Below are 14,314 nucleotides of genomic sequence, written 5' to 3'. Positions count from 1 at the left end.
TAAATTATTAAACTGTTTTTATCTCAACCCACGAGTTTTTCTCACTTGTGCTCTTCCAATTCTCTCCCCCATCCCACCGGGGTGGGGGGAGTGAGCGCGTGGCTGTGTGGTGCTCAGTTGCCGACTGAGGTTAAACCACAACAAGGACTAAACCTGGCTGAGTTCTTGAAAAACTTCATATGAAGAGAAAGTCTAGCACACCTAAAACCTGAAGGGACAGCCCAAGCTGGTGGGCTCAGTGTGATGGATTAAGCCTGTCTTATCAGGTAGCAAGAACTGGACCAGAGTGCTCTGATCTTCAGGGAAGAAAACACCCAGTTCTGTAATGTTGAGCTTGGGTCTTTCTCTGGTTTGAAGAGGGCAGATAGGGGAGCAGCCATCGCTTGTGGCTGGAGGGGCCGTCTGCAGTCAGAAAAGGAAACTGGAAATAGGGAACAAAACTGCAACTCGCTTACTGAAATAGTGAGTTTTTATATTAGTGGCTTTTTGCACACCACCACATTCAAGTGATCTTTGTGGAATAGAAACAAGCCACCTCTCCAAGTTGCTGAGCTGAGAGGCTGCTGAATCAACTGAAAATAATGTCATGTTCTGCTCCTGGGAGGACCTATAGCTCCTGTGCGGTCGTCCAGCCAAATGGTGCTTCAAAGTCTCAGACAAGTTATAGATAATTGGCCTAGTGTGTGTTTTCTAACACTGCTTTGTAGATGCTACCAGCAAAATTGTTGTGTCCTGGTTAGTTTTTAATTCAATTTGTGCATTGCATAAGTAGGAAGGCTATTAATAAAGGGAATATGCATCTCTGTTGGTGAGCGACTACATGTACCTGCATCTACCTGCAGTTGCATTGACAAACTGAGCATCATGTTTTCACCAGTTCCGAGAGGAATTCTGTTTGTTTGTCCAGGCTCGGCATGATTGTGTGGGGGAAAAGGAAATGTTTTTTGAGCTGCTCTTGGAAACAATGCTATTGCTAAATATAAGCAAGTAAAAACACAGTTGAAATGGGTTGTGCTGTAATTTTGTTTCCTGTTTTACCAATCCTATTTATTTTCCTTTTTTCCCTACAGAACAATTCAATTAAAACATCGAAATACAACTTCTTCACTTTCCTGCCTCTCAACCTGTTTGAACAGTTTCAGCGAATAGCCAATGCTTACTTTCTTTTCTTGCTGATTTTGCAGGTATGAATTCACTGCGCTGTTTCTAGCAGATTGTGTTGTCTGTTATCAAAGCCGGTCTATGTATCGATAGTGGTAATAAAGTGCAAGCTATATCCCTGTTATGAATTAGCATCTTAGTAAAACATTAGAGTAGATAGCAAGTAGGGCAGAAAAAAAGCAATTTCCTCTCTTACCTTTGGATACGAAGGTTTGAACTAAATGAAGAAAAAAAATTAATCAAAGTTTTCAACAAATTGTGTACCTTTTTCATGCCCTGTCCTACTATCCCGTTGTGTCTACATCTGAGTGCTCCCGGCCGGCCTTGGATTTGCATTACTTATTCCTCCTGTAGCACAAAAGGAAGTCATCTCTCAACCATAGGTTTAAAGGCAAATTCCACTGACATTCTCAAAGGAAACAGCAAGAAGAACAAATTTGTAACCTGTACTGTTTCCCTGGGAAGGAAGGAGTTAACATGAGGAAGGCTGAAGGTTGGAGTTAGTTTGCATAAAGCTGAATATTGCTGCTCCCTGCTCAGGAGGGTGAGGAAGGTGTCTAATATGGAGCGTACCAGACACAGGCAACACTATTGAACCCTGTGGCTCATAATGGCATTGAGTTGCACTTTGCCCATCGCTGTTGGCAATACTACTCTGTCTGAAAGCTGAACGCACCGGGGAAATTGATATCAGGATTTCTGCCCCTTTGCACTTTGCTAGAATATGGATAAATGCAGTGTACTCTGTTGTTGCTGAGCCATACTGAAATACACGTTATCGAAAAAAGGGTATAATTCTGATTATGTTTCAAGTATGACATTTTAAATTTGACCATTTCAGTGCACACACGTTTGCAAAATTACCTTTTTCAAATGCTCTTTTTCAATTCAGCTCAAAAAAGCATAGGCAAAATTTTGTTAAGTCTCTGGCAAACTACATACAATCTTCTTTGCTTATTTACAGGGAATGAAATTGGGAAATTTCAGCCCACGTATATTTTTCAAGAAACTAGTGAAAGTGCCTTTCCAGCTAAGCTGACAGCACTGTTCCTGTGTTGTTGTACTGCACTCTAGCTGTTTGTCTATCAAATTCATAGTATTTCAAACTATTTGCCTGAAATTATTCTGCTGTGTCTTTTGCTGAACCATCTAGGAGTGACTGTATATAAAAGCATACAGCTTTTTCTGCTACCTGCATCAAGGTAGGCTAAAGAGGGCAGCTATTAGTCTTTTACATTTACATGTTCCTCCATTTAGTTTTTGCCCTCTTCTGCCCACTCACTCCATCCCTGTAGCACTGGGAGTATCTCTTCCTGCATCAGGAGTGGATGAGATGGGTAGGCTGTGGGGACTCTGCCTCCCCACTCCTTTGGCGCAGCCCAGTAGGACATGCCTATTCCCAGTTAGGTGAGAAGGTAGCAGTTACATGTCTCTGCAGCCTCCACAACTGAGCGGGGCTGTGCTTGCCTCTAAACATCATTCCTCCTGGCTGGGTTTGGTGGTGCCTGTAGGATCTGGGTTGTCAGATGGACACAGTGATGCTGGTATCACATCGCTTCCATCATTAGTGCTGTTCTTCTTGAGGAAGGGGAGAACTATGCTGGGGTAAGACATCTCTGCATCACTGAAGGCATGACAGAGTCACCTTCAACTCTTGGGTCCTCTCACTGTTAAAGATGTGGGAAACAAAAATGGCTCCATTAATCTTGGAAGAGCAAGGTCAGCCCTGGCAACAGCTGTGTGTTGTTTATTGATATGAAGTTTACTTCAGCAAAATGTGAAGAGTTACTGAAACAAAAAATAGAAGCGTTTGAAGGCTCTGCACAGCAGGCCTTGCTCAGATAGCTCTGGGTCCCTCACAGCAGGCTTGCCCATGTCAGTGCCTCCAGAGAAATCCACTGGGGTCTTTGCAATCTTAATGTTGCAAACAACAAGAAAGAACAACCCACAGCACTTCCTGACAGCTCCGTGTTTATATCCTAAATTACAGCTTGTTTTGTAAGCAAAGCGTGGGTTCCCTGGCTGTCCCACCTTTGTGGGGTCACATTATATGTGATAGAGCTGCATTTCTGTCTTTATTCTGTATTCAGATATCATAGAAAAATGTTATCTGCAGCTTCCACAGAAAACAGTGTATTATTTCCATCAGTTTGCTGAACTGACAGGAAATTTCTCAACTCAGATCTTTTCTTCCTACAGTTGATTCCTCAGATTTCCTCGCTGGCCTGGTTTACAACGGTGGTGCCCCTAGTGCTGGTGCTGGCTGTATCGGGAGTCAAGGATGCCATTGATGATTTTGTAAGATCTGTATTGCTGACCTGTACTTTGGAGTTTGCCTGTGATTCTTCAGCACAATGACTAAAGCAAACCACTTAAACACAGCCAGTGGCAGGCAGTTGGAGAACTGGTCTGTGGCCAAGATGGGCTCTGAGATTTGATCCCCAAATCAATGGTTCATTACCTAAAAAGGAGCTAGAATTTCCAAATTGCTGAGCAGCCCAGCAGCTCCACTGACTTTGTCTGAAACTGTTCAGCATGTCTGAAAATGTGGTCACCGATAGGTATGTCTGGATGCATGCACAAAAGTCTATTCTTAGGCCTCCACTTTGGAGAACTCATCTTCTGCCATCTAGCTGCAATGTAGGCAGAAAAAACATTTGGTAGAAAGTAAGCATACAACCTGTGTGTGATTTTTCATACTCGCACAGCTTTGGCTGAAGTCTGCTCCCATCAGACTGTCAAAGCCCCACTGACTTCACAGGGTGACGTTAGAGCTGAGTTTAGCATCTGATTTTCTCTCATTAAATAATTTTTATGCTCTATGGAGACTCAGTGCAATTTTCCAAGTAGGCAGGTGGGAGGTGGCGAGGTGCTCTTCCAGGGAGCAATGCCAGAACATCTGTGGCCACTTCCCATATCAGAGCAGAGGAATGGATTTCTCTGGGTGCTTAGCTTACACAACTGTGACGGGCAGGACCAACACCAGTTGAGTCAGGACTGTGCTCAGTGACATGTAAGGCTCTACCCTCCTTCTGCCCTCCAAGAGCAAGCCCGGTGTTGCCTGTTGCTCTTTGCAGTCTAGTTATGCCCTATGCTACTAGTGTAAACATGGGCTCGACTGTGACTCAGTTGTGACTCTAATCTGCCTGACCCATTCACCCAGCTGGGTGAAAACCTAGAATGTTAATGAACTGCCTACAGCTCTTGTGTGCTTGGTTTCCTGGAAATGCCTTTTAACGTACTGATCCAATTTTCAGAATCGACACAAAAGCGACAAACACGTCAACAACCGCCCAGTCCAGGTCCTGATCAATGGCATGTAAGTCCTTTTTCTTTTGCTGTAATTTTGACTGGGAAGAGCATTTTATTAATAATAATTTTTTTCTGTGTGATTCCCAAGGATCGCTAAACAATTTAAAATTGAATTGTCTTTCACACCGTTGGTTCACCGTGTAGTTCTGGACTATGTGTCTGATTAATGAACCCAAGACACAGTACCACAATCAGTGCAGACGTTATGGCTGTGACCTTGCACTGACAAAAAGTAAACTCTTCCGTTCCTGGGTATATATTTTTTTTAAATAAGTGATACTTTGAGAGTATTGTATTATTTTACTCCTTGCCCTAGAAGTGACAGGCAAGGCTATCTTCCCATATCCATTTATATTCGTAGCATTTATTTCTGCATTAAGCAAAACTAGGCATTATCAACAAGTTATTTTAAATTAAGAAGTAGGAATAGTTTCCTCATACATGTTGTAATACTTTGAGTGTTTGTAGCACTTCTGACTTAGATGTACTCAAAACATTTCAGCTGTGTGCTTTGGACGTTGTACTGCTAGCACTGTTCTTTCCTGCAGAAAAAATAGCAGAGGCTTTGGCTTTTGTGGCAGGCAGATGTGCTGTTTACTTGCGGCTCCATGGAGCCCAACTGTGCATAGGACATAGCTGTAGACAGCTGTGAAGTTTCTCGTGACTTTTTTTTCTGTACTATAGATAGCAGTATGTTGTGTAAACTCCAACACATGATCAAAGAGTTAAAAACATAACTGGAAACTGAAGAATAGGAACGTACTTTTTGTGCTTTCTTCTAAGTAAACCAGTTTCTTAGTTTACTGTGTATTAGTTGCTGTGTCTAGGAAACATACATTGAAATAGAAATTTTCTAATGTTTTGCCTTTGTTCAAAAACTGGAAACCATAGGTCCTGCCCAACTCTGACCAACATTGAAAAAGCAAGGCTGAGCTGAACTCAAGCTTGAATACCCAGCCCTGCTTTGATATAGCTCTTGATATTTCTTACCTCTAGATTTTGCATATACAGCTATCGTGACTCGGTTACGTTGGTGCCTGCAGTTTAGCTGGCTGTCTGCATGGCACATCTTGCTTAGTGCTGTGAAGGCCGCTGCAGACGTGGGCGTAGCTAGGCACATGCACAGCCAAAGCACCCGCATTGACCTTCCTGACAGCCAGGCCCACACAGGATCAGATCTGTTGCTCTGGCCCTTAATACCACTTAGAAAAGCTAACACAACTGGCAATTTTCCCAGGTGTTTGGGAAGTCTGTTACACAAAGTAGAGGGTTTTTTCTGAGACAGTGTGGCCCTTTAGGAGAAGGAAGGGAGTAGTCAGTCCAGACAGAAGGACAGTGCACATGGACTGTGCTGCTGTTGTGGGGATAGGTCTCAACCCTGCACAGGTCACCCCAACCACTCTTACTGCTTTTTTGTATTGTGGTGGTCCCTTAGTTTAGTATGGATCAGGCCACATCATGGCAGACCCTGCTCCATCTTATCAACAGCCCAAGTCCTGATGGCACCTACAGTCTGGCTTCAGGAGCAGAGCCGAGTATCCTACTTTCCCAAGTGGTGTTTGCTTTATGTGCCTACTTACTAGGAGTTTTCTTGCAGGTTAAAAGATGAAAAATGGATGAATGTCCAAGTGGGGGATATAATAAAACTAGAAAACAACAACTTTGTGACGGTGAGTACAGTTTCTCTCCATCCTGCTCACAGTTAGTCTCTGTAATTACTCTTACCACTCACAAGCAAATGAGTCAGCAGTGATGATAACTGCTTCAGAGACCTGCAGTGTGCAGAAACGACAAGTAGCATTGCAGTGCCATGCCCTCTGACTGTGTGAACTCATGCCAAGTCTGTCTGTCCGTGCTCAGGCCGATCTACTGTTGCTGTCGAGCAGCGAGCCGCACAGCCTGACATACATTGAGACAGCTGAACTGGACGGGTAAGTGAGCCGGGCCCTCGGGTGCAATCACTGTTACCAGTGCAAGGCCAAATCTTCTCTGGTGACCCTGGGTGCTGCAACCTTACCTGCAATAGCTTTTGTAGCAAGAGTTTCCTAATACATAGAATAAACTTTGGGTAGGTATCTTGAAAATAACATCTTCTGGTGGATACTTTTGCCTCTTTCAGTGCAAATGTCTTGTGAGGAGGGGACTTTTCCTTTTATTTTTAGTGACAGTTCTTCTAACACTGAGAGTTAGTTTGAAATGCATTCCTGCAATATCCCAGGTCACTGGCAGAAGCTTTCTGTTTCTTGTGTCTCCCTTAGTCTTTTCTCTTAGCCAGATTATCTGGGTGAGATAATCACAATGAATAACTCCAGTAATCTCCTTTGGACTGCTATACCATAATATTAATGCATGCCCACTGCAAAGGCTTCCAAACGTTGCTCATGCCAGGGCACAACTGACCACAAGTCAGAGGGCTGCAACTAATTTGTATTAATTGGAATAAACTGGATCAGACCTCATCTTTATCACTCAATTTGCATTACCTTTTCTGCATTGCCTGGAGCTAGCATCAGCTTGAAGGACTAAGCAAGACCAGAGAGATCAAGAAATCATGTCTCTCCCAATACGCTACAGACAGCCCTCTGGGCTTTCCCTGTCTGATTTCTGCTGAAAATGAGCTTGTAGTTCCTGTACATGCAAGTGCCAGGAGGCCGAGAACAAATGCAGTGTTTCTTTGACATTGCATTTCAAACTCCCCAGCTAGCTAGTCCCAGGACTTGAGTACTCTTCGGGACCAGAATACCATGGGAGAAGATCCAGAGCTCTCCTATGTGCTCAGATACCTCAGGGTTCAGTGTGGTATGAGTGGCAGGACAGACAGCGAGCTGCTCAGCGAGCTGAGATGCCTGGTCTTGCACTTTGTCATGAAAAGGAGAAGACAGAGCCACCTCACTCTCTTTGGTAGCACGGTACCATGTCCAGAATTCCTCTGGCTTGCCTGTCTTTGCAACTGAAAGAGACAACCACACCCTTTGGCCAGGTAAAAAAGGCCGATGTCAGGGTCCATCAGATGTCTAAGGAAGAAGTCTGTCCTCAAGAGCAGAAGTGACTTTCAGGAAGAGCTTTCAGTTCACAGAAGACTTTCAGTTCATGTTTTTGTCTCATGTTATTTGTTACAGTGAAACAAACCTGAAGGTGAAGCAGGCACTGACAGTCACTGCAGAGCTTGGAGAAGATCTTCAGAAACTGACAGAGTTCAATGGTGAGTCTACATGGAAAATTCACTTTCCAGAGGATTTGCCCAAACACCAGAGTCCAGAGAGTGCCCGGGAGTCTTCCTTCCAGGCTGTCCCCTGCTCCCTGCTAGGAGTCGTCTGGATGCACCAGCAGGAAAATAGAATGGGTGCATTGCGGTCTGTACAACAGATATAAACCACGTACATGGAGAAAGAGAGCCCCCTTCACTTGCAGGTCTCAGTGCCGTGCATGACTATAACCTGAAACTGCATTGGTGGGAATTCTCCTTCTCGCTGCACACTTTTCTTTAGCATCTGTCTGTACATGTTGAGACTAACCACCTCAAACTTCAACATGAGAGTTCATGTAATTGCACAGTGGAAACTGTTCTCCCAAAACTGCATGCTCGGTTCGGATCTCAAAATATATATCTGCACTTTTACATTGATGCAGCAATGCTGATGCATCAATTACATTTAGCTTCTGTGCAGTGGCACTTTCCAGACACCGTGGAGACCTGAGGACTAACTGTGCACACAGGACAGGTGACTACTTCCCAGCCTGAAGCCTTGCCCTGCTGGCATTTCTCTCCTCTCTCGATGCCACAATAAAGACTATTTTAAGATATTTAAAGACAAGCGGTGCAGATGTGGTTAACAGGCAACATGTCCTTTCTTAGCACTTTTGTATATCAAATATAGTTGTATGCAGACAATTACCCTGCAAGTAGAAACAAAGCCAACAGAAGCTGATAATAATGTTTGATCATGCAAAAAAAAATACATTTAGGGAACGCTGAAGAGAACTGAGTGAAGTCGCTCTCCCTTTTGGGGGCTATTATTGCACTGAAACAGGCATCTAACACAGCCCAGGTGAGATACTAGAAACTCAAGTAAGCTCATGGTGCTCTGGGAAGGTGTTCCCTGCACTTGTAGAATAGAATAGAATAGAATAGAATAGACTATTTCAGTTGGAAGGGACCTACAACGATCATCTAGTCCAACTGCCTGACCACTTCAGGGCTGACCAAAAGTTAAAGCATGCTGTTAAGGGCATTGTCCAAATGCCTCTTAAGCACTGACAGGTTTGGGGCATCGACCACCTCTCTAGGAAGCTTGTTCCAGTGTTTGACCACCCTCTCGGTAAAGAAATGCTTCCTAATGTCCAGTCTAAACCTCCCCTGGCACAGCTTTGAACCATTCCCACATATCCTATCACTGGATAGCAGGGAATGTATAGCAGGACATACACAGAAAGGAGCCAAACCTGTCAAAACCAGAATACTCCATGCTCACACATCATCTGTCTGCAGAGAGAGTATGGGGGAACAGACCAAGTGGTGTTAGTCACGCTCCTCAGTGCCCTGCTGGCTTAGGTACGAGGGCAGGATTACGAGAAGAGTCGGTATGGAAAGGGGTGGAGTGAGTGCTGCTGTCCTTGGAACGTCTCAAGGACTGCAGGCTCTCAGGAAATATTTTTAGGTAAAGAGGAAAAATATTTTTTAAAAAATTCTCTTCGAAATAACTAGAAGATTCCAGGACAAATGGTGGGGACGTGGCAGAGAGTTAGCATAGCTGCGACTGTCTCTGGTAGAGTCATCCAAAGGCATGGGCTTGGATGGGCTTTTGCTTTCTACATTGAGGTTTTATGAAATAACGTGTGTGGTCTCAGCTGAGTGTCAGCTCAGTACATCAAGATTTCTCTGAAGTGATGGCTGAGGTTCTGAGTGTTTTAGGTCTTGAGAAATAGGTTTTTACAGGTGCAGTTAGATGCTTTATGTTAATAGTCAGAGTGGCATGCCTTAATTATTTTCCTGAAGAGGCTGCAGTGTGTATCAATTTGTAAGGAAAATCTTCATCTTAAATAATCTTTCAAGCATTTTCTGTGTAATGCTTATCTAAGGATACTGCATTCCTGAAACTGCATAATTAAAAAAGTGTTTCCAAATATTTTGGAAAATGAAAACTTTTTAAATCAAATATTTATTTGTCCTTTAAATCTCTATTTTAGTTATATTGTAAATAAAAGTGGCCTCTTCACAATACTTAAAATTAATAAAATGTTTCCCAGGATGATTTATATTTGGCAGAGTCCTGGGAAGAGTGCCTGGAATCAGACCCAACCTTGCATTTCCCCAGCAAACCTCTGTAGAAGTATTTAAATATTTATGTAACTCTTTACCTAATTACTTCTTAAGACAGGAAGAGAGGAAAGGGTGGAGCAGCTAATACAGGCACTCAGTGGAATGCTTAATGTGAGTTATGATGTTTGTTGGCATCGCGATGGTTCAGATAAGGAAGATGCTTGCAAAATGCTGAACTTCTTTATTTGATTTGGGGAACTGGAAGATGAGAAAGGAAACAGTAGTTTTCGGTTACCTACTACTTATCACAGGTAGACTTGGCAGTATTTAACTCTCTCAGGTGAAACGCATTCAGGTATTGTCTTGCTGTTAATGGGAGGAGGAGACAGGAGGCACGGTGCCTTGCTTGAGGCATCTTCAGCTGCAGAGTTACTGGGGCCAGTGCAGGTGTATTGGGTGAATCTCTAGAGCTTCTCGCTTTTTTGTGATCGGTCTAATTTGGATGAATCTCTTCTGATCTCAAAATCAGCATATCAGTAACCCAGACCCACCCGCTTACTGGAAAGCAGTAAGGTGGATGTTGACATACAAGGTGCTCACACGAGCGTTGTCCCACAGGTGGCACGAGAAGGGGCATAGTCTTCCTGGTGGGGGATGGTGCCCTGGGTTTCGTTCACCAAAGTCTCGTTGTGCTGTGTTTCAGGTTGTGCTGCAAGACCTCTGTTTTCTTTGTGCTTTTCAAGGGGTTGCAAGGGCTGCAGTGAGATGGGTCTGGTTACTGTAGACTTTTAGAAATGATGGAGTACAGGTCTGATTGTTTTTGGATTAACTAGCTGATAAAGTAGAAGATCAGCATAGTTGTTAATATGAGCTCTGATGTCACATATGTCACGGAATTTCCTAATTGTTTCACCTTTCAAGTCTGATGTTTTGTCTGCCCCAGAGTAGAACTACTTTTCTATGAAAAGAATGAATCCATTCTTGATTTTAAAATTTGCAGTGGTGGGGACTACCGCAATACTTAAAGTTGTACTTTTCTTCTGGACTTCTCTGGATTTTGTTTCCAGTCTCTTGAGCCCGGTGTGTTTTATCTGAGAACAGCTGGAAGAGCTGTATTCTCTGCAAATGTTAGTCCTTCTGTAGGTATTTGCAGCCTGCGATCAAAATAACATCAATGTTCCTGTTGATTAACTGAACAGACTGAACTCTTGGATTCCCTTTCAGTAAGGCGTATTTGTATTTTCCAGTTCTTTTCAATACATCCACAGGGCTCTGCTTTGAATCTTTAGATGTCAGGTGCAAAAGTTGATTTAAATAATCATTTTTATACCGAAGTATCTGTGTTTCCAGTTTTGTGTGAACATGTTTTATTACAAGAAATAAATATAAAGTGTGGAAATAGAAATAGAAATAGGCTCTCCAATCATTCACAGTGTCAGCTGCATGGCCAAAGAAGGTAGCAGTATCTTTTTTCATGTGCCACTGGGACTTAAGTTATAAACCAGATGAAATTAAAAAACAGTGAACAAAGACACCTCACTTAATTACTCTTTTGCAGCCTTCAGGCTATGATTTTTCTCGCTTGGGCTTCTGCAGTTTTAAAGAAAATGGAATAGGAATTATGTGAGGTCAGCACTTTTAGCTAAAGTTATCCAATGACATCCTACCACTATGAACTTGCTGTGAAAGGATTATAAATATGTTGCTGGTTCAACATTTCTTCTCACCCACATAAAAGCTGTGGAAACTTTGCTTTGTACTCTACCAGTAAAAAATTGCCATGTTCAAAGAATAGGATAAATCCAAGTTCATTGTTGTTCAATGGACTATGACATGAATATGGGGAAAGAGCAATACCCCAAAACATCAGTAAATATAGGACACAGGATGGGAATGACAGAGTCAGGAGTGGACTGCAGCTACAGTGTGAAATATTCCCTGTCTGGAGAACAGCTGAGAATGCCATATTGACTGACATCTTTCTGGGCCAAGATTTCCATTTTTGCTTTTACCTTCCTTTTACAGGTGAGGTCAAATGTGAGGCACCAAATAACAAACTGGATAAGTTCACAGGAACTCTTACTCTTCAAGGAGAGAAGTATGCCCTGGACAATGAGAAGATGTTGCTGAGGGGCTGTACTATTAGGAACACAGAATGGTGCTTTGGTCTTGTTATTTATGCCGGTAGGTAGAAAAATTGACGTGTGAATTGCAGAGCACAGCAGCACTATCACGGAAGTACATCACACCCAGTATGCACAAAAGAACCAAGTATTTTCCTCTTCGGAAAATATGTTTCTACCAGGTACAAGAACAAAAGCAAAACAATACATGAGATCCCTTGGCTTAACTCTAGGCTAGAAATTATGCACATTACAGGGGATTTTAATCTGAGATTTTTTTATAGCCGTCTATAAGAGAAAGCTGGATTGCAAATGCTACATTACAACTTCCGTCTTGATTAAGTGCTTTAGTAAGCAGAAGTAGCCTTTTATTTCAGAAATGCATGCAGCAAAGTACATGAGAGAAGTCTTGATCAATCAATAAGAAAGAATAGAAGAATTAAATCTGTTTAAGAATTAAAGCTGAATTAAATCTGCCTTTACTGGCCCACACTGGGCCAACTGGAGTCCTTCTCTCACCAGGCTTGTTCAAAATTTTTCACTCTTAAGTGTATTTGATTAAAAATTCCACATAATTTCTATGTGGAATTTCTATGTCTATGCTTTTTATGAGCACAGACCTTCTATTGTTTCTATACTGCTGTAGACATGTGAGATGATGTATAATATGTCACCAATAACACAGCAGTATCAGGTATTCTGTGAAAAGTCATTAAACCTGAAAGGGAGGATTGACTGTTGAAAGAAGAGAGCAGGGTCAAAATCCAGAATTAACAGCTTTATGTGACTCCATATAATCTAAGGCAAGTGACTTAACCTTTTACTGCCTAAGTTTCCCACCGACACTGTAAACTGTATGTACCTGCCTTCAAGAAAGCTGTGATGGGTATTTATGCTGTAAAGCACAGTGGGGCCTCAGAGGGAATCAGCTTTGTAACAGCTAAGCTTTATTACTAAAATTCACGAGTGTGTTTCATCTCCAGGGCCAGACACCAAACTAATGCAGAACAGTGGAAAAACAACTTTTAAACGAACAAGCATTGATCGGCTCATGAATGTCCTTGTGTTGGTGGTAAGTCTGATTAATGTGTCTTCATTTCTTCAGATGTATTCATCATTTACAGATGCTCCATCTCTTTGTCCACACAAATGAGAGAATATCAGAAGTGGCTAATGATAAAAAGAAAAATTATGTAATAATGTATTAGCAGCCTGAGTTCTGCAGCGCCTCTGCCAGCCCATCTTGCAAAGCAAGGCCATTACATTGACAACATTAAGGACCTTTCTTCTGAGCTTTTCATTTGCTGTGCTCTCCCTTGCTCTGCACTTTTTTTTGTGAGAATCACTTTGAAGCCCGCAAATGCCTTTTTTCCCTAGTAATTTTGTCATTTTCTATTTAAATAAACATTAGCAGTTCTCCCTCTTCCTCCTTTTTTCTTGGCATCTCTGGTGATATCTGCATAGGGGTTGGTAATTGAGTTTGTTAATTTACATGATGCCAGCTTCTGACTTAACACATTAGGGTAAAATATTAGACATGGTCTCATTAATACTCGGAAACTGGTGTTTTTAGCAGCTGGGAAATTTGAGAACACTAATCTTATATAGCAGGCACTGTCCTCAAATTGGAAAACAGATCTTATTTGAGGGTTAAGCTTGGCAGTGGTTTTAACAAATGGCAAATACTTCCAGGCAGAGGCAGTGATTCTTTCACAGACTCTCCCAAGATTTTATTGCTTGAGTTCAAAGCCACTCAGGGAAGGAAGACATACACTCTGGCACTACTTTACTCAATGATGATTGAAGAAAAGCTCTTTAGTTTCAGGCTTTTATTTTCCTTTGGGTGCAAGTTTGTCATGCTTTTTCATGCATGCTGCACCACCTTCAGTTTATGACACTGGGAAGGTCTGGTGGCCACTGTTCCCTCTTCTTCCCTCCTGCCCTTGCTCTCCCACACAATCTGACAGCCAGGCTGGGGCCAGGATCCATCCCCAGGCGCTGCAGCAAGCCCTGGAGAAGGTGTCCAACAGCAGTCTGTCCATCACAGCAACGCTATCCTGAGCTATCCTGAGCTGTCCCTGCTCTCCATGACTTCATGCCTCCTCAGCACTGAGGCTTATAGCACAAACGTCTCCAGGGTGGCACCACTGTCCAACCTTGCTACTTTATCGCTAAACTGGAGAGGTATGGATTTGATGGGTGGACTGTCCGGTGGGTGAGGAATTGGTTGGATGGTCACATCCAGAGGGTAGTGGTCAATGGCTCAACCTCCAGATGGAGATTGGTGACGAGTGGCATCCCGCAGGGGTCTGTATTGGGACCGGTACTGTTTAATATCTTCATCAACGACATAGACAGTGGGATCGAGGGCACCCTCAGCAAGTTTGCAGATGACACCAAGCTGAGTGGTGCGTTCAACACGCCTGAGGGACGGGATCCCATCCAGAGGGACCTGGAC

The 14,314-nt window shown here is 42.9% G+C and overlaps 1 protein-coding gene across 1 annotated transcript in view; it reads left to right on the top strand.

Annotated features, from left to right (window-relative positions):
• Positions 1-14,314, top strand: part of LOC103906334 (phospholipid-transporting ATPase ID) — a 77,900-nt gene that overhangs the window by 32,322 nt on the left and 31,264 nt on the right. The window contains exons 4-11 of the mRNA XM_009288214.2: positions 1,071-1,184; positions 3,361-3,459; positions 4,419-4,480; positions 6,071-6,143; positions 6,334-6,404; positions 7,593-7,675; positions 11,759-11,917; positions 12,840-12,928. Coding sequence (XP_009286489.1) covers positions 1,071-1,184; positions 3,361-3,459; positions 4,419-4,480; positions 6,071-6,143; positions 6,334-6,404; positions 7,593-7,675; positions 11,759-11,917; positions 12,840-12,928 — 750 coding nt within the window. The remainder of the gene's footprint in view (positions 1-1,070; positions 1,185-3,360; positions 3,460-4,418; positions 4,481-6,070; positions 6,144-6,333; positions 6,405-7,592; positions 7,676-11,758; positions 11,918-12,839; positions 12,929-14,314) is intronic.

This window comes from Aptenodytes forsteri, unplaced genomic scaffold (genome assembly GCF_000699145.1).
Source record: "Aptenodytes forsteri isolate BGI_AS27 unplaced genomic scaffold, ASM69914v1 Scaffold201, whole genome shotgun sequence".
Lineage (NCBI taxonomy): Eukaryota > Metazoa > Chordata > Aves > Sphenisciformes > Spheniscidae > Aptenodytes > Aptenodytes forsteri.
This window is presented reverse-complemented; position numbering and strand designations above follow the sequence as displayed.